Source organism: Aythya marila (assembly GCF_965140915.1).
Source record: "Aythya marila genome assembly, chromosome: 1".
Taxonomy (NCBI): Eukaryota; Metazoa; Chordata; class Aves; order Anseriformes; family Anatidae; genus Aythya; species Aythya marila.
This window is the reverse complement of record NC_139042.1, coordinates 110,148,164-110,170,188: the sequence shown is the minus strand read 5'-3', so window position 1 is coordinate 110,170,188 and position 22,025 is coordinate 110,148,164. Positions and strand designations below refer to the sequence as shown.

Genomic DNA, 22,025 nt, shown 5'->3' with positions numbered 1-22,025 from the left:
TTTTCCCTTCCCTCCTTCCTTCTGTCTCAGTCTTCTTTTGTACTCCTGCAAAGTCAGTGACACTCCAGCCGTTGTCACAAAGGTTATACAGACTAGTATGAAACCAGAGGTGTTTTATGTGGTGTAACTCAGATGAATCCGAGAGTGCTGTAAGCTGGAAGCATGCTCCTCACTGTGTGACAGATAGCGATCTTCAGACCCTGCCCAGAAACTTACTAGGCTGGGAAAACTGCCTGAAAGAAAGGGGAAAGCTTTTAAAGCACAATTGAGTTTTCTTCTTGTTGCTAGGGTTCTTCTGCTCGTGATGCGACTTGTCTGCTCGTACCAAGGATGTTCAGGCCCTCCAGCCAGTGTCTGGAAAACTGCAGTGTTATGATTTGCCTCTGGCTTTTGAGTTACTAAATACTCCTTAATGATAACCTGCTAAATTTGTCTCAACACCATTTTTGTATTGCCATCTATTTTCTATTCCATGAAATGCTCTTAAGGAATGGTTCTCTGGTTAAATGTCTGGTGACATTCAGCATCTGTTTCCCATCAGCTATGCAGAGGCTCAAGTCAATGCCTCTCCAGACAATGTGGGGTTTGAGTAAATTGCAGGGCAAAGAAGTTGAGTCTGCAGCTGCCTGCTATGGGCCTAGGGCAGCTGCCCTGCATTTATGTCACTACCAGCTCTAACCTGTTGCTCACCCTGTCCCCATTAGTGTATTGAGAGCGTGTTTCCAGTGATGCATGTTAGCAAGCTTTTTGTCATTAGGAGGTTTAAGTAGAAAATGGCAAGGAGACAAGAGGAAATCTTGCCTTTCTAGCTGCTGCTGAAGTCGCATTTCAATAATCTGAGAGTAATTGAACACAAGCACAAAACCAAGCCATCTCCGTGAAAGGATGGGAAGCTTTTCTCGAAAAGGGAGAGGCTTTGCCGCTCAGGACTTCAGTTTCTGCTGCACAGTACTTGCACAAGTGCTTAAAAGAAGCCCTGCTTCTGTGGCTTTCTGTCTGTTGCTGGTGCCTGCTTGGTGTTGGCAGGTCCAGCTCTTGCTGGGTAGCAGGTCTGCAAGGAACGAAGAGGCAGCTCTCAGGTGTGGGAGTGGGGAAAAGATGGGCAGCCGGAAAGCATGGGGATGGGAAGTGAGGTGATGAACCCAGCTGCTTAGGTAGATGAGGGCAGGCTCTGAAGGCAGGATCTTGCCAAGTGCTGGGCCTTTAACCACCACACCCATAGCTTTCAAAGCCTGAAAGACTCCTGAGTGCAAGAGAACTGTGTGTAGATAGCGAGGTCTGTCTTCACCCTCTTGTCCCAGAGCAGTACTTAACTCCACCCTCAACCAGCTTCTCTCCTGCCAAGCTTTTGCTTCCATTTGGGACTTGAAAAACTTCATAGCTCTTCACCTCTCCTGGTCCTGGCAGCAGCAGGGCTTTACTGGTCAGGAAGCACTAAGGCTGCTGCTGAGGAGGTTCCTGTGCAGCTTCTGGCCATGAAGCTGTCCCTGTCAGGATAGCAGAAACCAGCCAGATCTGGAGTGTGTGTTGCAGAGCGCCATGCAGGGCAGCTGTGCAACCATGAGCAACATCAGCGTTACTCTCATGCCACCTGTTTGGTCGGTTTGGCGCGCTGGGTTTTGTTTTTCTGGCCCTTGCAAAACAGCTTGTCAAGGGCTGACATGGTTGGAGGTGATTTTGATGCATGGCTGTGGCAGCGCTGCCAAGTGGTGTATTCTGTGGTTTGTTTGGTTTTTGTTTTTGACTAGTTCAAAAGCGGAGATACGCAGATAGCTTTGCTTCCCAGCAAACTCCTTCCCTTCTGGAGTCTTTGTGATTACAGGGGAGTAGCGAGGAGTGAGTGCCGCATCTGGCCCTTCCGGGGAGTGAGTTTGTTTGTTCCCTTGTTGGTTGGTTCAACCCCACCTGTGTCCCTGATTTCTCTGCCTACGACACACTGTCACTTTTATGGGTTTTGGCCTTTGTATGGAGGCTGATAAGCTCGTTAGAGGCAGCAGGAGCAGAGGTGAGGTAGACGCGTTGTTCTGTGGACTCTGTGGAGCTGAATGTCTGGTGTGTGTGCATGAGGAGCTTGGCATTGAGGAGGGTGCTGAGCGAAATGGGTGGTGGCTGAGGCCTGTAGAGAAATGGAGACTGCAGAGTGTGATGCTGAGACCCCCCAAAAGCAAAATGTTTTCTGTTTGCCTCTCAGGAAAAGAAAGGCTCTGATTTCATGAGAGTGTGGGTATGGAGATTAGGCTGCTTGAGTAAACTGAGGCCTTACTTCTTGGATAAATCCTGTTGCCTCTATTTGGCATCGTCACCAGTGACGTAGGAACCTGCCCAGGCCACTCCAAATTTCTGCGCAGGTGGAGCTGGGCTATGAATAAGGGCGATGGGAGAAGGCAGAAGGCTGTTGCCAGAAGTCATCCAGGAGCTCTTTACTCGAGAAAGCTGTGCTGCTGGAGTCTGGCACTTATTAACTCAAGTTACCCAGTACCTACGATCTTGCCAACGGGCTGTGGCTGGCTGCCAGCCCGAAATTACCAACCCGGGTGTCAGGCCTTGTTGGTTCTTTCTTGTGAGCTTGAAATAGGAGCTCCCAACAAGCCTGTGTGCCAGCCCTTCTCCTAGTCATGTTTCTTCGTACGGCTTTGTAAAGTGTTCGTGGTAATTATAGTACTTACTAATATTTATTCCCTTCTAAGCAATTATCTGAATGCGTTTATCTCCGGTGTGCTTTCAGAGTGCTCTGCCTCCTCTTACCGTATCATTTCATCTCCTCAACTCAGCGCGTGCTGCTCCCTCCCTTCTCCTCCCGTCAGGTCCTCTGCCCCCTCCGCCTCCTGAGCTTTTGCCTCAGCTCCCACCAGCCTCCCTCCTCTGCTGTCTGATCCCGCTGCACAGGAGGAACAGAGATCACTGCTGAGCCACCCGCTCAGATGATAAAGCTCTTTGCGATGAGGGCACGAGCACTGCGAGGCACTGGCCGGCGCCGTGCTGTGCCACCGCCCGGCTTTCTGCTGGCTGCTTGTGGCCTGCAGACGGTGCCTGGAGGGTTTCACCCTTACGGTGCTGGGCTGCTTCTGATCTGTGATGCCTCCAGAGGAAAGGTGCTCTGCCTCTGTGTCTGGATCCTTGAAATAGAGAGGGTGACTGAAAAGGTGTCCTGGGGATTGTGAGGAGAAAGCATGGTGTTAGGGCCAAGGCCTTGCTTGCTGCTGTTAACCAAGCAGGGCACCTTTCCCTTGCACACATTGGGAGCATAGCATGGAAGAGACTGTTATTCCCTGATGGGTTTTGCCTTTGATATTAGGGGCAGGGGAAGATGGATGTTTACCCTGAGCTCTATGCTTGCCTTGCACAGAGGGGGCTGGTGTACCCCAGGTGTACCCTGCATCTGCACCAGCTGTTGCAGCACCGCAGTTGATCTGTGGGTCACCAGCATGTGTAGAGCTGCTATGTCTAATCAGTCCCGTGCCATGTGCTAGTTGGCATTTAAATCTAATCCAGAGTGTGTAGCTGTCAAGTGCTTTAAGTCAACAAGCCCTTGCTCCTCCCTGCTGTGAGGCCATGGGTTTGCTTTGGCTTGGGTGCTCTCAGGGAGCTTGGTAGGGGACCTTGCTGCACCGTACCCACGCAAGAAGGACAGGGCTTCTAGGAGCAATTATTCAGATTTGTGCCTGTCTGAAAGCAGAGGTGTGGTGAGGGAGGCTGCTTTCCTCCTGGGGGAAGTTAATGTGCGGCCGTGCCATCTGAGGCCACGCTGAGCTACGACGGGGCTGGGGGAGCTGTGCCTTGGAGAGGTGTGTGGCCTTTCAGAGGCCTGCCCGTACTGCTCTGCATCTCTTAGCTCTCATCAGGATGGAAAAAAAAAGGGTGGTCCAGGCTGTTCCTGTTCTTCAGATGGGTTGTTTTGAGGGAGGATATAGGGATGATGGGGGTGAGTGTGAGAGAAGAATCATTGTGCCTCAAACACCTAATAGCTGCGCTAGCAGGCCCACTGGGATGTGTCACTAAAAGCATCCTAATGATCTTGATGTAATGGCTTGGAGCCTTGGAAACCCACTTGCTGGGAAAAGCAGCCCAGGGTTTGGTGTGTGGCTGCTGGAGGAGGAGAGCTGGGTTCCCAGCAGGCTCTTCAGAGCACCAGGAGGTACCTGTCCATGAGAAGGGGCTGGAGGAGAGCCCTGTACGGGGCTTTGCCATGATATGGGGTCAACTTGGGAGATGCAACCAAGTAGCAGCTACCCTTATTACCTCAGAGGTGCTGCCTACCAGTGACTGCAGCTGTGTGGGGGCCAGCAAAATCCCTGAAGAGACTTAGTCTGAGGGAAGGGTAATTGTCTTTAGGGAGACATCTGGGTGTTGCTGGAAGAGAGGGGCAGAAGAGCACTGCCTGTGAGCTTGGATGCTGCAGAGCATGTGAAGGGAGAGGTGCTGGGAGCTGCAGCTCTCAACCCAGCAGCAGGAGCTCCACTGCTTGTGGTTCTTCCAACCATGGCTGTTCGTCAGGTGACAAAATCTCATCTTCTGCTCCGGGCAGTGGCCTGGAAAAGAGGTAGACTGTTTCTTGACTGTAAAAATGCTGGAAGTAAGATTTATCTAATGAAAAGAGTCAGTCCTGGAAGCCATCAGCAGAGCCATGAAGGCCCACCGGATCTGCAAGGATGGTAAGGAAGGGATAGAAGTGAAGATGGGAGAAAGCAGGACTCAAGTTTTCTGATGGATGGATGTTATTCTCGTGTAAAATAAACACATGTATGTGACCGTAGAAGTGCTGTGTTAGGTGCTCTATAGTTGCAGGAGTGATGAGCACCAGTTTCTACATTGTTCTCGGTACGTGGATGTGAGTCTTGAGTGTGGGTAGCGTGCAGAAAGGCTTCTGGGGAAAGCACGCTAGCGCGTTAAACAGCTAGAGGCCAAAAATAAATTATCAAAAGAAAGAATTGAGAAATTAACAAACCTAAACGGATGTCTGCAGCTCTAAGAAAAGGGTGTTGTATTTGAAAGTATATTTTTGAAAATCCATTTGCTTAGTCATCTTACAGATAACTTCGCTATTTTTACCTTCTTTGCTTTGATGACACTTCACTGTCTATATAATGTATTTAGCATCTGCATTCTCTTTGCATGTACAGGCAAAATTATTTGCTAATTTTGAGTTGGCTTTGTACAATTGCAGTACCTCTTGGCTGTGAAATAAGTGAAAAAATGTTCTTAAAACTATTTTAAAGGAGCATAGCTGGCATTATTTGTAGAATTATAGCACCATAGAATGATTTGGGTTGGAAGGGACCTTAAAGACCATCTAATTCCATCCCTACTGCCATCGGCAGGGACGCCTCCCACTAGACCAGGTTGCTCAAAACCCCTTCCAACCTGGCCTTAAACATTCCCAGGGTTGGGGCATCCACAACTTCTCCAGGCAAGATTTCCCCTTATTTAGCCCATCTCCTTTGTCTGCAATCAGATTTGAATAGAGTATATATTTCCATGCCATGTTAAGTATAATAAAGACTGTGCACTCAGCTCCCCCAACAGAAAAATAGGGATGTTTGGGTTAAGCACAGTAATCTACTGGGGAATGAATGCAAGATCAAGGGCAATTGCAGATTTTTATTTCTGTCTTTTGCAGGGGCTGTGGCATTGCTAGCAGGTTGCTCACAAATGGTGGCTTAGATTACTGCTTTTGCAGGCAGCAACGTTTGCATCTTGCCATTCCTATTTGATCTGCAAGCAATGATGAGAGCTGTATACTTGAATTCAGATTTTCAGAGTAGCAGTCTGCAGTCATTAGGGCAGTGCTTAGACCCCAGAGGCTTGTTCTGTGTTTTCATCCTGTTTCAGTAACTGTGTCTCTTGTTATCTTGTTCCTGAATATTTTCTCTTGTAAGAGAAGACTGTTTGTTGCAGCTGTTAAACCTCAAATGTCTTGAATTTCCCTTAGGGAAGAGGAGGAAGAGTTCCTGAGGTTTCTGCATGAGAAGACTGCAGAAACACCTACGTGTGTTATCCTAAGTATACAGCCGGGAGGTGTTATTGGTGCTGTCCTAAGCAACGGATGAATTCTGGCTAGTTCAGCCTGTGATTCCTCTCTCGCTGTGTTGAAGAGGTTTAGGGAGGTAGTTGAAGTTTCTTTTTTTCTCTTTGGCATGTAGTAGCACTGGATGCCTCTGGTTGCTGTTGTCAGAGCAGTGCAGCTAGGAGGTGTCAAAGGAAATTATGGATGTTTGTTTGGTCTCCTGGCTGGATATAATAATGAGTGTTTTAGTGAAATGCGCATAGAATAAACATCGGGTAAATCTCCTAGGACAAGCGCTGCTGGTGTCTGGAACTGTGCTTGTCTCCTATGGCAGAATTTTAAGAAAAATCATCCGATAAGAGGAGCTTTGTGCCATGCGTTTGGTTTCCAGTGATTCAGTGATTTGTGATGTTCCTTCTTATGCTTCCTCTTAAACCAACCAACTTTAGGAGAGGATTATGTGGGTAAAAATTTTGTATGCCTATATGCTGTCAGTGTTGGTTCTTTCTCCCCCATCCACGGTGTCAGCAGCTGACTTGGGCTCAGGCATGACCCATTGCCGTGCTAATGTGTTTGTGTCATCCTGCTGGCCTGATGGAGCCTGTCAGCCCAGCCTTTTGTGGCTGGAGATGGTTTGGGTCTCGTTTACACCGTTTTCCTGGGCAGAAGCATGGGAGTGGCTCCTTCATCAGCAGAGGGGGGTCAGCAGACCTGGAGCAGGTGGAAATCTCCATTCATGTGATCACTGCTTTATGCAGTCATTGTTAAATATATATTTTTGGAACTTCTTGCAGCCCTTTTTGCCTTTTCAGTGCTTCCCTTCATGCTCGGGTGTGCGCAGTAGCACTGCATAACTGGTGGCATTGTCTTTGCTTCACTGCACAGCTCTCTCCAGCTTCCCTCCTGCCTGCTGCGGTGGCTTCTGATCTTCCTCCAGGTGGGGAGGAAGGAGCATTTTAACAGTATGGTAAAAGTTAGTGTGTTAAAACAAAGAAAAACACCATAAACCAAGCTCCCACCCCCATCTCCATGGTAGTGGAGGTCTCTGTCACCTTCTCCCCACCGTTGTGCTGGTGTCCACCAGGCTTTTCAGTCCCTGACTGGTCTAGTGTGTATGGCATTCTGGTGCAGTCACTGTGTCTCATCAGCTGGTTTCACTGATTCGCTGTTAGGGCCCATAATCAGAGTAAAATCTCTGGGGTGTAGCTATTTACAGGAGGGAGAAAAAAAAAAAAAAAAACCTTCCTGACTTGCATCAAACAAGTGTTTTATTCTCATTAATTGAATTCCTCTAGAGTAAGATAACTTGGGCATGTTGAAATCAGATAAATAAAAAGCCTCTCTCCCTAGTAGCTATGTAAGCCTTTCCTTAACTCCCTGATCAGAAGGGACCAGGCTCTGCTAAATACGTTGCTGAAGATCAAAACTTCTGCGTGCATCTGCTCTTCGGGGAGTTCGGGTGGGAGGACGATCAGTGCTGCGTAGCAGCAGAGGGAGGGTTTGCCTCTCCCCTCGCCATCCCTTATCACAGATCATCGGGAAAGATTTTGTGTTTGAAGTGACACATGCTCTTCAGTCACCCTGAGACGTGTGGTCTGTGCCCAGAAAGTGGGGCTGTGCTTCCTTACAGACCTGCAGACGTGGGAAGGGGCAAGCCTGCTCTTGCTGCGTTGGGGTGTGCTGCTTTTGGAGCATCTCTCAGCCACGCTGGCCCCTCTCCTCTCACCACATGGGTGCCGAGAAGCGTTGTGGCAGGAGGACGTCTGGACTTGTGCCCAAGCTGTGGTGTGGCTGAGCTGATGCTGTCACCCTGAAAAAATCCGGCTTGCAGCTTTTTCCAGACTCCATCCATCAAGTCAGGCTGCGGTGCCCGTGGTCACAAGGGCATGCCCCTTTCTTCATTGTGTCTGTGCTGGCTCTTGTCGTGGTGCTGGAGGCTGGGGCCCCTCTCAGCAGCAGGGTCTCTTGCTTGTTCTGGGGACCTTCCTCCCTGCTCCCAGGTCCCACATGCAGCAGCGGGGTACCCGGCTTCTCAGTGCCCCGTTCGCCAGCACAGCTTCTGCTTGTCTTGGTTTTCAGCCAACACCCTTTGGGGTCTTTCTGCTTTCCCTCTCCTGTGCCTGGACTTAGACATTTTCCCCTCCTTTTTTTCATTGGTATTTGTCCCATAGCTGTTCACAGCACCAAGACATGGTGTGTGCCCCCATCCTCAGGACACTTTCCGCCTTCTCTCCTGTGCACGCCATCTGCTGCCTCTGCTGTCGCCCTGCTGGCACGAGCCTCTGAGTGCGCCGACCTCCCTGTCACAGCATTCCTCTTAAATGCTTTTACTTCTGCCATGCTGGGTGACACTAGCGGTGCTTCTTCTCGATTGCCCCTTTTTTCCACCTCTGGCTTATTCCCCAAACCTTACCAACCTGTACAAAGATGACTGGCACACACACAAAAATCTGCCTTGTCCTTGGTGATTCTCCCTGTGCTCCTCTTCCCCAGCGCTACCACAAATGTGGATTTTCTAACCTTTTTGGTTTCCTTAAGGGTCCCAGCTTGTTTTCCCTTGTCTTTGCTGTTCACTACTCATAGCTTCTATCTCTCTCTCTCTCTTTCTCTGTCTCAATGCAAAGCTGCTTTATCCCCTCCTCCTCCAGCAGCTGTTCTGTCTCTGCAAGCCCCAAGGGGTGCTCTGGCTGGAGCTGTACTTCCCAGCCCAGACCTCTGCCAGTGTGTTCTGTCTCCACAACTTACTTTCCAAGGGTTTTCTTGATGCTAACCACTGCTGTACATCTCAGTGGTGCTCCAGCACTGCCTTCCTTGACTCAGCAGCTGCTCTTGTTCTTTCTGGAGTTTCTTTTTCCGTGTCCTGTTGTCTTTGCCTTCCCTTGCCTCTCTTGCAGAGCCTCTTAGGTCCTCATGAGTATCCTCTACCCAGTTTCAGGACTATTTTTTTTTTAAAGACATTAAGGGGCTCTTTCTGTGGCACTTTCCACCTCTTCCTGTAGTCCCTGTCTCAGGGTAATGTTGCCCATTAATAAAATTGGACTGCCTGTCTCTGCTGATGTTACAAGTTCACGCTTCCATTTAAGGCAAAATTTTGGCCTCTGCCTCAAGCACTTAAATGTGTGCACGTGCCCACCCGAGTCTTTCTGCTCAAGCTGCAGCACTTCCTATCTGTCTGCCTCTGAAATTTGTTCAGCTTTTTGTGCTTTCTGCTCATTCCCGTGAACTTAAATTAGCTCCTCCTCCTCTGCCCTGCCAAGTGGGAGATGCTTGTCTTCCCTTTAAGAGCCCTTCCTTGCCTCATTCCACCTTGTCTTTTTCCAGTGCCGAAGCTTTGGCTCTCCCCTCCACGTGGTTTCTGATTCCCAGCCTCTGTCTCTGGTTTGGTTTCCTCAGGCTGGTTTCTCAGAGAAACGTGGCTTATCTGATCATGCTGCCTCCGTCTGCCTCCCCTTCCCGGGTAACCTGGGAGCCCTTTGGCCAATTTCACGCAAATCTGACGGGAGCAGAGAGCTCGCAGATAAGCGAGTTCCTACAAGTTTTGTGAAGAGGAGGTAGCTGAGTGCGAGGGGGTGCCGAGGACTGCAGAGACCCTTTTCTTCAAGGACTCTCGCTGTGTCTCCAAATTACCCTGCCAGCCACGGGAAAAGCTTCAGCTGAAGCTTCCAGTCGAATCATTAGCCTTGGAGACAGCCTCCCTCCTGATGGCAGAGGAAGCTAGGCTTCATTAAGTCCCTCGCTCTCGGGGCTGTTTGCTGGAAGTGGTGGCTTGGAGCCCTTCTGTTTTCTCCCGTGTGCTTGGGAGCAGCCCGCAGCGAGCAGCTGCAGCGCCGCTTCACCTGGTGCTTCGCCACGAGGCCTGCCAGAAACGTGCCGTGGTGGCCTCCACCCTGCACCATCTCCGTGGCCCTGTGACTCGCTCCAGTCCGTCCCTGTCTCTCTTGTACTGGGGGGGGGGCAGAACTGGACCCAGCATCTCAGGTGTGGCCTCACCAGTGCTGAGGGGAGGGGAGGCTTCACTTCCCTCCACCTGCTGGCAGCGCTGCTCCTAATGCAGCCAGGATGCCATCAGAGCCTCCTTAGCAGCAAGGGCACGCTGCTGGCTCATGTTCACCTCGGTGTCTGCCAGGATCCTCGGGGCCTCTTCTGCAGAGCTGCTTCCAGCTGGGTGGCCCCCAGCATGTGCTGGTGCCCAGGGTGGTTCCTCACAGGGAGGAGAATCCCGTCTGCCTCTCCTCCTTGTTCCTTGCTGATAGCATCATGTTATGAATGGTTGTCGGGGGAAGGAGTGTGCCTTTCTCCCAGACGGGAAACAATAGTAACGTAAATACTTCTACATCTCCTTTTTTTTTCTTTTCCTGATTTCCCAAATACCAGAAAGCACCTGTCCTCCCTTTTGAAATGGGAGCCTCAGTAATTTGGTGACAACTGCTGAAAGTCTCTGTAGCATGTCAAACTAATAAATTACAGTGTAAGGAGCTGAAGAGTTCTGACATCTTAATTAGCAATCAGAGGCAGTAGGTAGCTGAAGAATCTCCCCGGATCTGTATCTGTCTTTCAGGGATGGTCTCTCACCGAATCATGGAGATTTTGAGAGGCAGCATCTTGCCGACAGTGCACCAGGAGGATCTGGGGGAAAATGGGAACTGCTGTTGTGCAGCCACGTTTTGCATTCTTGTGATCCTTTATGGTGGGGTGGGAAAACCGTTTTAAAGAAATGGATGCTTTTAGGCAGTACACTTGACTCCAGGGATAACTTAATTTACTGTTTACCTGAAAGCTGTTTCTGCTGAAGAAGAGGTACACGGTGGCAGCTTTGCCTTGCAAATTGGATGTTCTCTCATGATAATGGCCATGGCTGAGGGGCACAAATGCTTCTTCAGTGTGCCAGGAGGAAGCAGGAGAGATTGCTCTTGGCTGCATTCATTTCTAGTTATTACACTTTATAACTTTTTGCTGTGCTGCTTCTGCAGCAATATGTGCTTCAAAGGAGGTGGAGACCAGGTGCAGAGCCCATGCTGAAGGACACAGCTGAAGTGCAGGAGAAGGAAGTGTGCTTTGCAAGGCTGTGGGAGGGATGGAGGGGTGTGCAGCCGTGCAGCTTGCCATTAGCGCTTCCAGACTTCCTGTATCGAAGGGATTACATCTGTATTCTTAGACAACAAGTGATTTGGGGATGAGCGATTGATTGATGGTTGGTTTAGTATGAAGAGGCTCCAGCCCTAACCCAGAAGAAGCATGCAAGTGAAGGTCCTAGAGAGGCAGAGTGGTAAGGATGACATGGAGGAGGTCAGCAAAGTAAGAGGAACGAAATTCAATGAGTATAGAAAGATGGGTGAGAACCACTGGAGTTTCTCTTGGAAACCTCTTTTACATCTTGGAGGTAAAAGGAGAGCGCTGCACTTGTGTGTGCTCCCTCCTTCCACTTGCTTCATATGAAAAGAGCAAGGAGCTTTATTTTTCTTCAGGAAAAGGAAGTTCAAAGGAAGATAAGGAACCAAGCTCTTCGTGGATCAGAAGTATTTTGGAAGACTTCTTCATGAAAGAGAGGGATTTCTCTTAATGAAAGGCTGGGTAGTACATAGCATTTCCTTTTGGCAAGGATATTGTGAAGGTGAGATTTGGGACTCCACACTTTCTCTCCTGAGAGAGTATTTTAAACATTTGGGATGTTATGAGGTGAACTACAGCAATAATAGGGGCATTCTGTTGTTTAATATTGGGAAGGATTGCAGAGCGTGTAGGAAAATGAAAAAAGAAGTGATACTAAAACATTATTGACTGTGAAACAAAATGAGGTTTCTTATTGTCTGAGAATGAGTGATCACACAGGGAATAGTGTTTGACAATCCCAGGACTGACCCTGGCTGTTGAACATGTAGGACCTGAAGACTAAAGAAGGATAATAAAAAGAAATTCAGAGGCTGCAGGGCATAATGAACGATGTCAGAAATTTCCTGCCTAGCTTTGTCGTTCTAACAATGTCATTTTTCCCTCCCCTCCGGGTAGGTTGGCAACGCAGACCATCTAAGAGTTCAGCAGCCTGAGACGTGTGTTGATACTGCATAGCTTTGATACTGGCACGACAATACTGAATCTATTAGAGGTCTGGGACCACTACAAGAGATGCCAGAGTAAATGGTGTGTCCTGATGTGTATTTTAAGAGCTAAAGGAACAGAAGGAAAACCACATGTAACAGTCTTGGGAGATTGCACTTTTTGTGTGGGTCTACACTAAATCTTACAGCGAGTACCTGTGGTTGTGGCTTCAAAGCTTAGGCTGGGAAGGCAGTAATGAAACCATCACTGCTTTTCACTGGAAAATACAAAAGTAGGCAATACCTTGGATGTTGCAGCCAGGCCTCTGTAAATGCTGCTGTGTCAGTATGGTAGTGCTTAACCAGGCCTGGAAGAAGTGGTAGTGATAGAAGTCAGCAGGGTGTGTATTCAGTGTGCTGTTGGAAAGAAGAAGCTCCTAAGGATAAGACACAAGGAGCTGTGCAAGTTTTAAGTAATGCGTGGGCAAATCAACACTTCCTGCCTGCATATTCCCAATATAAATATAATCTGCCAGGGAGCTTCTGCTTGCGTATTTTTCCCATAATGATAAGGGTAGTGATGGAATGGTATATGGAGAACATGCTGATCCAAGAGCTGGGAAAGTCCTGTTCTGACCTTGGAGGAAGAGAAATGCTTGATTAAATAGGTTCTGTGCTTAGGGTAGAGCCCATCCTGCAAAACGAGCCTGTAGTGCTGCTTGAGCACTCTGCTGTCCTCTGGGGTTAGTCAAAACTGGAAGGAAACAAAATTCCTTTGGGGAACACGAGGATTTCAGATTACAAGGGAGTCTTCTCAGCAGCTTTGCGGGAAAACAGTCAAACCATAATAAGTAGTGGGTATGTTGCACAAGGATATTTGAGCCCCCAACAGTTGCTTACCATTACAAATTCTAGCCAGCGGGACAAATTGGCTCAGTCTTTCCCTTATACCTCAGCATGTGATGTTATCATCCACCTTTTACATCAGGTACACCTCGATCCACCAACTTCCTCAAAGTCTGCGTGAAGTAAGGAGGCTGAGGACCACAGGCTGTGGGGCTTGGGGACCAATGTGCAGGGTGGATGTCCTGCCATCCTCTGTCCTTTTGTTAAAATGGGGTGTCTCCCTTTTCTCTTTATGCAGGCCTGTTTGGCTGGATTCAGGGACCCAAACATCCAGACTTTTCAAGTTGTAGTAGATTAAAGAATAGTTTCAGAATTTAGCACAGCCAAATAGCCAAAAATCTACTTTTTGATGGGATGATTGAGAATGACAGAACTGTAAGAGCAGGAGATCTTGTCTCGTGCATCCCCCAGGACAGGCTCATTTCCACCTGTGGTATTCCTGAAGAAGTTAAATGTCTGTCAGAAGAAGCCCTGTTGTGAGACGCTTCACAGTTTCAGAGGCACTCTCTGGTGCCTCAGTTTCCTTGCTGCTGGGAAGTTAGAAATATGCCTAGCCCCAATGACCAGCTCTGGAGTCTATCCTCTTCAAGTCCAATTTTGATAACTGTCTTTTCCATGTCCGATACTGTGAATTACTCCTCCTTTCTTCCAGCATTTGTGGAAGTTGAGAAGTTGTAGCAATAGAAGTGATCTGTGGTTCAAGAATAAGCCATTCTAAGGCAATGTTTAAAACTAGCGTATTTTAATGTGCCTAATTATAGACACAGAGAAAAAACAGTTAGAGGAATGTGACATTCATATAATATGAGGTTTGCTTTAAAAAAAAAAAAATCACAAGGGCAGATCACATTTAACACTGTGCAGCTGTAGAATACCAATGCTGTGCTGTGGAAAGTAAGGAAGTCATCTGTCAATATAAGGACCAGATCTGAGAAGAACCAAAGGATGAAAAATGGCTCTGATCTTGGCAAGGGGGTTGGATGTCTGACTGGCTGCATAATTATACCAGAGGTACAAGACCTCTTTTGCAGTCAGAACTTGGGAAGCTAGTCACAGGCCAGAGCAATCTATGGTGATTAAAAGAAATGTCACCTCTTTCATATTTATTGAAAGCATTTTTCTTAAAAGACAGTAAACATCTGCTGTGGAAGTGAGTGGATGTGAAACAGAGCAGCAAGCGGAGATGAGTGAAAGCAGTTGTGTTGGAAGAACAAAGCTTCGTTGGCTGCTCCTGTCTCGTTTGCCTGTGCTTTGATATTTCCCTGCTGATTGTGATATTTCCATACCAATTATTGTATAAATTGTTCCTGGCTGACCTCTCCACTTAGCCATCCTTAGTTGGCTCAGCAGTGGGAGGAATTTGAATGAGGAATGAATAGCTGCTCGGCTCGGTTCAGGGAGAACAGTCCACGTGGTGGGGTGGTGGCAGGAGTGGAGGAGGAGGATACGGGATCAGGCACCCTTGGTAGCACAATTTAAACATCAAAGCAAGAGGGTGGAGGGTAGGGAAAGGGCTGTTCTGCAGGTGGCTCCAGCCAGCCTTTCAGTACAGTCAACCGTCTTGGCATGACAAGAAATACATCAAGCACAAGACTGAATTTTCCCAGAACGAGGCTTCGCAGTAATAATGGTGTGTTGGGGGGAGGGCAGAGGGGCTTACCACATGTTTTCTTCTGATAGCATTGTTTCTTCCATCTGGCAGCAGGTTGCGGCGCGCAGAGATTGTCCCCGCTGTGACTCATTTATGCAAAAATTAAGCCCGAACCTAATTTTTATTTGTGCACGTTAAGAGGAGACTTCACAGAATAGCAGGTGCACATTGCTAGAAGACTACCTGGTTTTGGCGTCACCTGTAGTAGCGGGGTCTCCTGTAGAGACCACAACAGTCTTCAGCCGATGTGAATTAAGACGGCCGCTGGGGGATGTGTTATCAGTGGCTGGACAACTGTGAGCTTGGAAGAGCCTTCTTGAAACGAAACAGGGTTTTGTGGATTTGGGTTTTGCGGGGTTTGGGTCAGGGCTTGTGTGAACGGCCAACACACAGACCACTGCAGCTTGAGGATGCTCCTGCCCACCCTGCCGTTCCCCACTGTGTCCTGCCCAGGAGATGCTGGCGTGGCCTCACCAGAGGTGCTGCCTGCCTTCTTCGTGGTGCAAGGCAAAATTGTACAGGAGGTGGAGGGGAAGTGATAAATTAAAACTACCATTAATAAATCCATGTTCTTGAACAGTTTGAAAACACGGCTGAGTGTTTCCCTGTCTTTGTCGTGGCATCTCTTCTCCTCTGGCATCAGAGCAGGGTGTGGGTACACCCTCTGTGCCCTGCAGTGCTGGGCCGGGGCTGGTGGTGCTGAGCACAGATGGAGGAGCTGTCTGCTGGCATCATCCTCAAGCTGAGCCCTGTGTCCTGCAGGGAGGGTCAGCTGCTCGCCCCTAAGCAAGCCCCTAACCCGCAGGAGGCAGTGGTGTGCTTGGCGCTCGCACCTGCTCATGGGTGTATGCCCAGAGCCTCTCTCAAGCTAGGAAGGAGACATTTTAGCATAACTGCTCTTTAGCACTTGTGCCTGAATTGTCTTCATCGCTGGGGACTTCCTGCCAGCTCCTGTGGTCTAGTGCAGATGCTCATTTGTCATAGCCAAGCATGGTTTGTGCATGCTCCCCTTCCCTGCCCTCTGCATGGGCAGAGGTTCCTGCTGTGGTTCAGGGGTGTTTGGGGGGAGCCAGTTCAGCTGGCTGTGCTTCTAGAGAAAAAGCTGAAAGAGTGCATTACTTGCTCCTGCTGTCACATAGCCACTGCAGTCTGCAGACCAGGTGTGGCTGTAGTGCTGATGGGTACAGCTTGCGATTACACAGGTTGTGAAGGGACATGAGAGCAGCTCCGCCAGGTCAGACTAAAGGACCACCTAGCTCAGTATGTCTCAAAAAAATATACGTAGGCTGGTTGCAGCTCATTTTTGGAGCCTCCTGGACCTGATGTGACCTACCTATATAGTAGTCCTTTTCCAAGTACTTGCTCCATCCCTGTTTGGAGCTGTGCAGGCTTTCCACGTGCACAGCAGACCTTCGTGAGGAGTTCCCCAGGTCAGCTGTGAGTTGCAAGGATGGTCTGGAATGAAACTGGATCTGACCAATCTTGGTTGGCAGGCCTTGGTTTTTAAACAGAAGGATCTAGTAAATGTTCCATTCTTGACCACTGTCTCCATGGCATCTGCAACTGTACGGACTTTTACCAGATCCTCTCAAAGGCATCTTTCTTTCCCAGGCTAGAGTCCTTTCCTGCCCCATCATTTCTTATGTAGAAACTGCTTCCCACTATTTATCATCCTTGTTGCTCTCTTCTGAAACCCTTCCTGTAAAACCTATAAATTTAACAAATGATAGCAGCGACAAAAGAAACCATAAATGTGCTCCGTGTGTTTGTGCAAGGGACAGTGAGAGGAGAAAGAGGAATCTCTTTTGAAGTGCTTTTTGTCTAGTAACTGTAGTCTGCAGCACAAAGTAGTTCTTAAGGAGAGTTTAAGATTAGCATGCAGTTCAGTTATTGACAAATACTGCCTGAGAGCCTCCGAGCAAAGGAAAACTGCTGTGAAGCTGCAGGAGTAGAAAAAGCCCCTCAAGCTACAGAATCCATTTGGTGTTCAGAGCTGTCAGCCCTCTACTTCTGGAAGATATGGAAAATATAAAGACATCTTTTAATTCCTCTCTAATGATTAGGGACCTAGGATAATACTCCTTCGAGGAGCATGAGTTTCTCTCCTGGATTAAAGGTACGGTGGCAGTGACTATTGCTATCTAAGATAGCTCGATGCAGCGTGGTGTGGTGCAGGCGTGGCCCACGCTTTCAGCAGCAGGGAAAGTGTTTGTGCAAGAGGTTCCTGGTAATGCGGTCCCTAATTTTTATTTATGTTGGTGTGTCCGTGCTATGGTAGAGTTTCTGTGCACATAGCTGTCTGTTCTCTCATTGTACCCACTAATCCATTGTGGTAACTCCTGGATCCATGTTCCCAGATAGATGCATGCCTGTTCTCTCAAAAGGGACCTGAAAGCCCACCGTCTTCCGAAAGAATAAACATTTGGCACTTCCTGAAATGGGGCATCTTCAGGGTATTTCAGTGTGAGCACCCGACGGGACAAGTTACCTGAAAAACCTGAGCTCTGAGCTCTTCATGTCTCCACGTGGAGAAGTTAGCTCCTGCTGTAGTCAGTAGGCATTACTAGGAGGGTGTTGGTTTTAAGAAGAGAAAATAAGTGTTGAGTTAGAGCGCTTCTGGGTGAAATGCCTCGCTGACAGGGATGCTGTGCGCGCCTTTCTTTCAGTGCGGGTTGAAGAGAGGCGTTGGAGCCTCGACTGTGAGTCGGCACACGAATGCAGGTGACTCAGGCATTGTGCTTCTCCCCGGCCCTCCTGCTGAAGCTGTCCCTTTCCACCTGCCTTTCCAAAATGCTCAAGGTGAAGCTGTGGCCCCTGGAGCCCTCTGAGCAGGCTGTGCTGGGAGCAGGCATCTTCTGGTGCCTCAGTGCCAGCCGGTCTGCTTGTAGCATCACCTGGTGCCCCACAGCCACATGTTGCTGCCTGCTGCCTCTTCCTCACCCCACATACCTCCCTCTTCCAAATCGGGGCTCAGGAATGCCAGCAGAGCTGTGAAGAGCTGCCCAGCTCTTGTTTCACTTGTGCTTAGCTCAAAAGGCCCACAACAACAGCCCTCATCTGGAGGGGATGAGGATGAGGGAGCGCTTCCTCTGGAGTGTGCAGGATTTGCTGCCTTTTGGAAAAAAGCAGATGCAAAAACCCATCATTTCTTATTAATTTTAAAGTAGCTCTTGGCTCGCTACCTCCTCCATATCAGCCCTTGCATTGTCAGTAAATTATATTGGATTTGCAATTAAAAGCCAGCTGTGCCAGTGAAGTACCAGCCAAATGCCAAACTTAACCGTCTCCTAGGCTTCCTAGGGGAGGTGTGGAACATAAAACTCTTCCTTCAGTGAGCTCTTCTCTCGCTTCAAGAGGACAAGATAAGAGTTTACAATGGGATCTCAGGCATATTATTTTTGCTAATCAAAACGCTTGCGCGCTAAGAAATGCAATTTGATATTGTATGTGCCTGGATAGAGCAATTCCCAGAGCTCGAGAACTGCCAAACGTGCCTTACCATGCAAGAAGTTAACCCTTTGGGGAGAGACCTTCTAGTGCTGCACGTCTGTCTCAGGCTGATTGTTTTGCTCCTTCCCTTTCTCAGCTGCATTATTTATTTACTTGAGAAGTGCTTTTTCTTTCTGTAGTGTGTGCTTTTTCTAAGCGTTGAAAAGCTCTCGTGCCCCTCAGTGCTGGAGCAGGGACTTGCGGCTCAGCCAGGGAAAAGCACCGTAGATGTGCCACATCTTGACCCTCTGGACGTGCACCCAGCTCAACCCAGTGCCGAGCCTCTCAATCTGAGAGGCTGAACAGAAACTTGCAGCAAGTTGTAGCAAAATACCTGGAGCTCTCCTTCCAGGCACGGTTTTTCCCACACCAGCTTCTCCTGTCCTTCAGTTTCGCAGGTTTCTAGAGCCAGGATGGGAAGCAGGATGCTTTACCGCCTCTTACATCTCTCCCTTTCCTCGGATCCACCAAGTAGGGCAGGGAGGTGAGGTATTGTGTGCAGGTGTGAGAGGGGAATGGAAGAGGAGGAATGCAGAAAGCAGGTCTCATAGCAGCATGACGGGTTGTAGGGTGACTGTCAGGTTCCCAAAAGCCACTGGCAAAGGAAGGAGGAGGCCCACCTTTGTGCTGGCTGTGAGGCTGTTGGGATCCTACCTGCATGCATCGGGGTGTGGAGATCCGTGCTGTGGATCCCTGAGGTCGTGATCTTGCTGGTGAGCTTTGGAAGGGCTGGTACATGTTCCTGATAAAGCGCTGTTTTTCAGCGGGATGGAAGCATTTCTACGTAAAAACAACAGTAGTGCATTAAAAGCCCACAATACAAGGTCATGCACTCAGCAGCTAAGATATACCCAAATGAGTGTTGTTTTGGCAACTTTCAGCTCCTGCCGCTGCATGTTTGCATGGTGGTGCAATTTTAATTGTCATTGCAGTGTACAGATACCCTGCTTGCAGCAAGGCTACACGTGCATACAGAAATTGTATTGTGAGCTGTCTTTGTGTGTGCAGTAAAGATCTCGTCCTTCCTGCTTTAAAAACAGTTCTTCACTTCAAAGGCTGTAGTGTTTGCTTTGTCCTTTGGCCTTTATGGGGAGAGAAGAGGCTGTCTGCTCCGTAGATCTTAGTTGTCTCTAGCAGTATCTATCCCCAGGATAAAGAGATTGTATGAAGAGCAAACAGTGTGGGAGCATTTGCCTCTGTTGTTCATCTCCCTGTTTGTTTCAGATGTGCTAGCTTTCCCCGTCCGTCTCTTAAATCACGTTATTTCATGAAGAGTAAAAAGAAACATAATTCGGACCAGCAGCAAGCTGAGCCCGAGTTAATAGTTTGAATTGCACTCCATCTGTTCAGCCGCACGGCCTGATGGACGTGCTGAACCCTTTTTCACCATTTGCTTTAAGCTGGTAAGACCCATCTCTCCTGGCTCCCATCCAAGGTGTCTGTCGAGAAAAACTTTGTCTGGACACCGATGTCCAGAGGGCAGGATGGAGCCAGTAATCCTCCCGATGCCTTTGCTTGCAAGTTGCTGGCTTTTGAAGGATAAAATTCTTCTCTGGACTTGAGCATTGTTGTCGAAAATTAGAGAGGGAAAAAAAAAAACAAACCCAATGTGTGTGCGCACAAACACACGGAGGATGAAATTTGCAAACGTGATTATGCAGGACCTGCTTTAAATCGGCTTATTGCTGTTTTATGATGGCAAGCAAGCAGTCACAGAAGCCAGGGTGATTGGCCTTGCCATGTGCACATGCTGCTGGTAACTCAATAACCGATGAACACCCACCGTGGTCTCCAGACCTCCAGCCTTTGATGTAGCAACAAACAAGATAGATTGCTGTAATTTATCCTGCCCCTGGAGGGCTGTGCTGGTAATGTGCCATGAGCCCAAGGGCCAGCCATCCATAATCTGTGTAAAAATACAGCAGATTGCAGCCGCCCCGTCTTTGTTCAGAGCTGCAAGAGTTTGCGTGCGCGCAGCGCGCGGTGCTGGGGCTCGATTTCCAGCAGCCAGGGGCGGTGAGCCTGAGAGTGTGATGTGCCCACTCCCTCCATTAGCTTTAATTGTTTTTGTTGTGTACTAAATATACTCCTTTCGAATAGACTTGGAAAGGCAGCGCTGGAAACGCGGTATTCCCCACTACGCCTTCACAAGCGTGACTGAGAAGCTGGGAGAAGGCAGGCACGCTGGGTTTCGGGGGAAAACAATGGGATTTTGTACCAGCTGGAGGTCTTGCCGAGGGAGGAGGGGTGCTTGTGGCCTTGCTTCACGTGGCTCGAAACCCAAGGAGGGTGAGAGTGGGGTAAAATAAATTGGGAGCGGTATGGTGAAGGGGCAGAGTGGCTCATGGGGGTGGCTGCTGGGGTGCATGGCCCTGTTCAGGGCATGGTCTCCCCCGCAAAGCCCTGTCCTGTGGGCCCACCATGCCAATTTGGTGCCTTGCTGGCCAAACACCGGCACTGTGGAGGCCTTCTGGTGCCTGGCCCTTATGTATTTGGGGGCAGGCGTGTGGGCTGCCTGCTGAGGAGTAACGCTGGTCTCTCTCCTCTTCTCTCCTCTCCTCCTGCAGGCCTGGCCTCGGCCCAGCGGCACGTGGCGGTGCAGGAGGGGCCCCTGTACCGCACGGAGGGGTCCCACGTCACGCTGTGGTGCAAGGTGAGCGGCTACCAGGGCCCGGCCGAGCAGAACTTCCAGTGGTCCATCTACCTGCCCTCGGCCCCCGAGCGTGAGGTGCAGATCGTCAGCACGGCCGACCCCTCCTTCCCCTACGCCATCTACACGCAGCGGGTGCACAGCCGGGAGATCTACGTGGAGCGGGTGCAGGGAGACGCCGTCCTGCTGCACATCAAGGAGCTGCAGGACCGGGACGCCGGCGAGTACGAGTGCCACACGCCCAACACTGATGAGAGGTACTTCGGGAGCTACAGCGCCAAGATGAACCTCGTGGGTAAGCTCTCCTGGTGGCAACGAGGGCAGCGGGGTGTGTTACCCAGCCGGGGTGCAGCAGACCCCGTGGGTGATGTAGACCATGCAAGCTGTTGTAAAACGCGTCGGTGAGGGAGAATGGGAGCAGAAAGCAGGCAGCACGGTGGTGTAAATTACAGAAAGTCATTGTACAGAGACACGGGAGAATTCAGGACTTCTCTAACAAGGCATCTACAAAGCAGAGAAACCAGGCAGTGGGGAAGGCATAAAGCCATGGCTGGAAGCAGGAGGGGCAAGGGCTGATTGATGCAGAGAGAGAAAGGCTGCTCCAGATGGCACAGCAGAGAGCTTTGTGCCAAAGGTGGCAAAATAGCAGGGCAGGGAAGAGAGGAGCAGGAATGAGCGGTGTGTAAAGGGAGCAGCAGAGACCGTGGTGTTGGAGCTCTTTGATGGGGCGCTGCTGAACGAGTCCTGAAGCCAGCACACCAATCAGATTGAGCTGTCTGTAGATGAATGTGGGGGAGTTGGGTGCCTTTTTTTTTTTTTTTCCTGTGTGTTAGAAAAATCGAAAACAGGTTCTATAAGATTCGAAGTAATTCCATAGCACCTCTCTGACTAGCTTCTTTGACCTTTTCAAGCTGCAGCTTGCTTTTTGTGTCTCAAGATGGAATTGGATTTGAAGTCTCTATTTCAGCTAACAGCGGTCAAATAGCTTCCATCAAACTTCTTGGCTGAAGGACTCCTAGAGGAGTTGCACTGTAGGAGATGATAAATTCAAACACACAGACAGGAGGCTTGCTTTCTTTAGGAGACGTTCACAAGTCTCCAGGTGTCCGCAGGCCTCCCATTTAGAAACCAGGTTGCCATTATCCAGTCTGATCTGGGTGTTGCCGATGAAGACAATAGTGTTGACGCAGGAAAATCCTTGTGAAAGGAGCTGAGGTGTGGGTTCAAATCCCAGTAGCCCTTCTTCGGGTTGTGCCATTGCCTTGGCTGCTTCCTTTCAGAGATGTCAGC

The 22,025-nt window shown here is 49.3% G+C and overlaps 1 protein-coding gene across 2 annotated transcripts in view; it reads left to right on the top strand.

The window, feature by feature from the left end:
* Positions 1-22,025, top strand: part of IGSF3 (immunoglobulin superfamily member 3) — an 82,110-nt gene that overhangs the window by 3,660 nt on the left and 56,425 nt on the right. For both annotated transcript variants that reach the window (XM_082775229.1, XM_082775228.1), the window contains exon 2: positions 20,653-21,030. In XM_082775229.1, the coding sequence (XP_082631355.1) occupies positions 20,653-21,030 (378 nt within the window). The remainder of the gene's footprint in view (positions 1-20,652; positions 21,031-22,025) is intronic.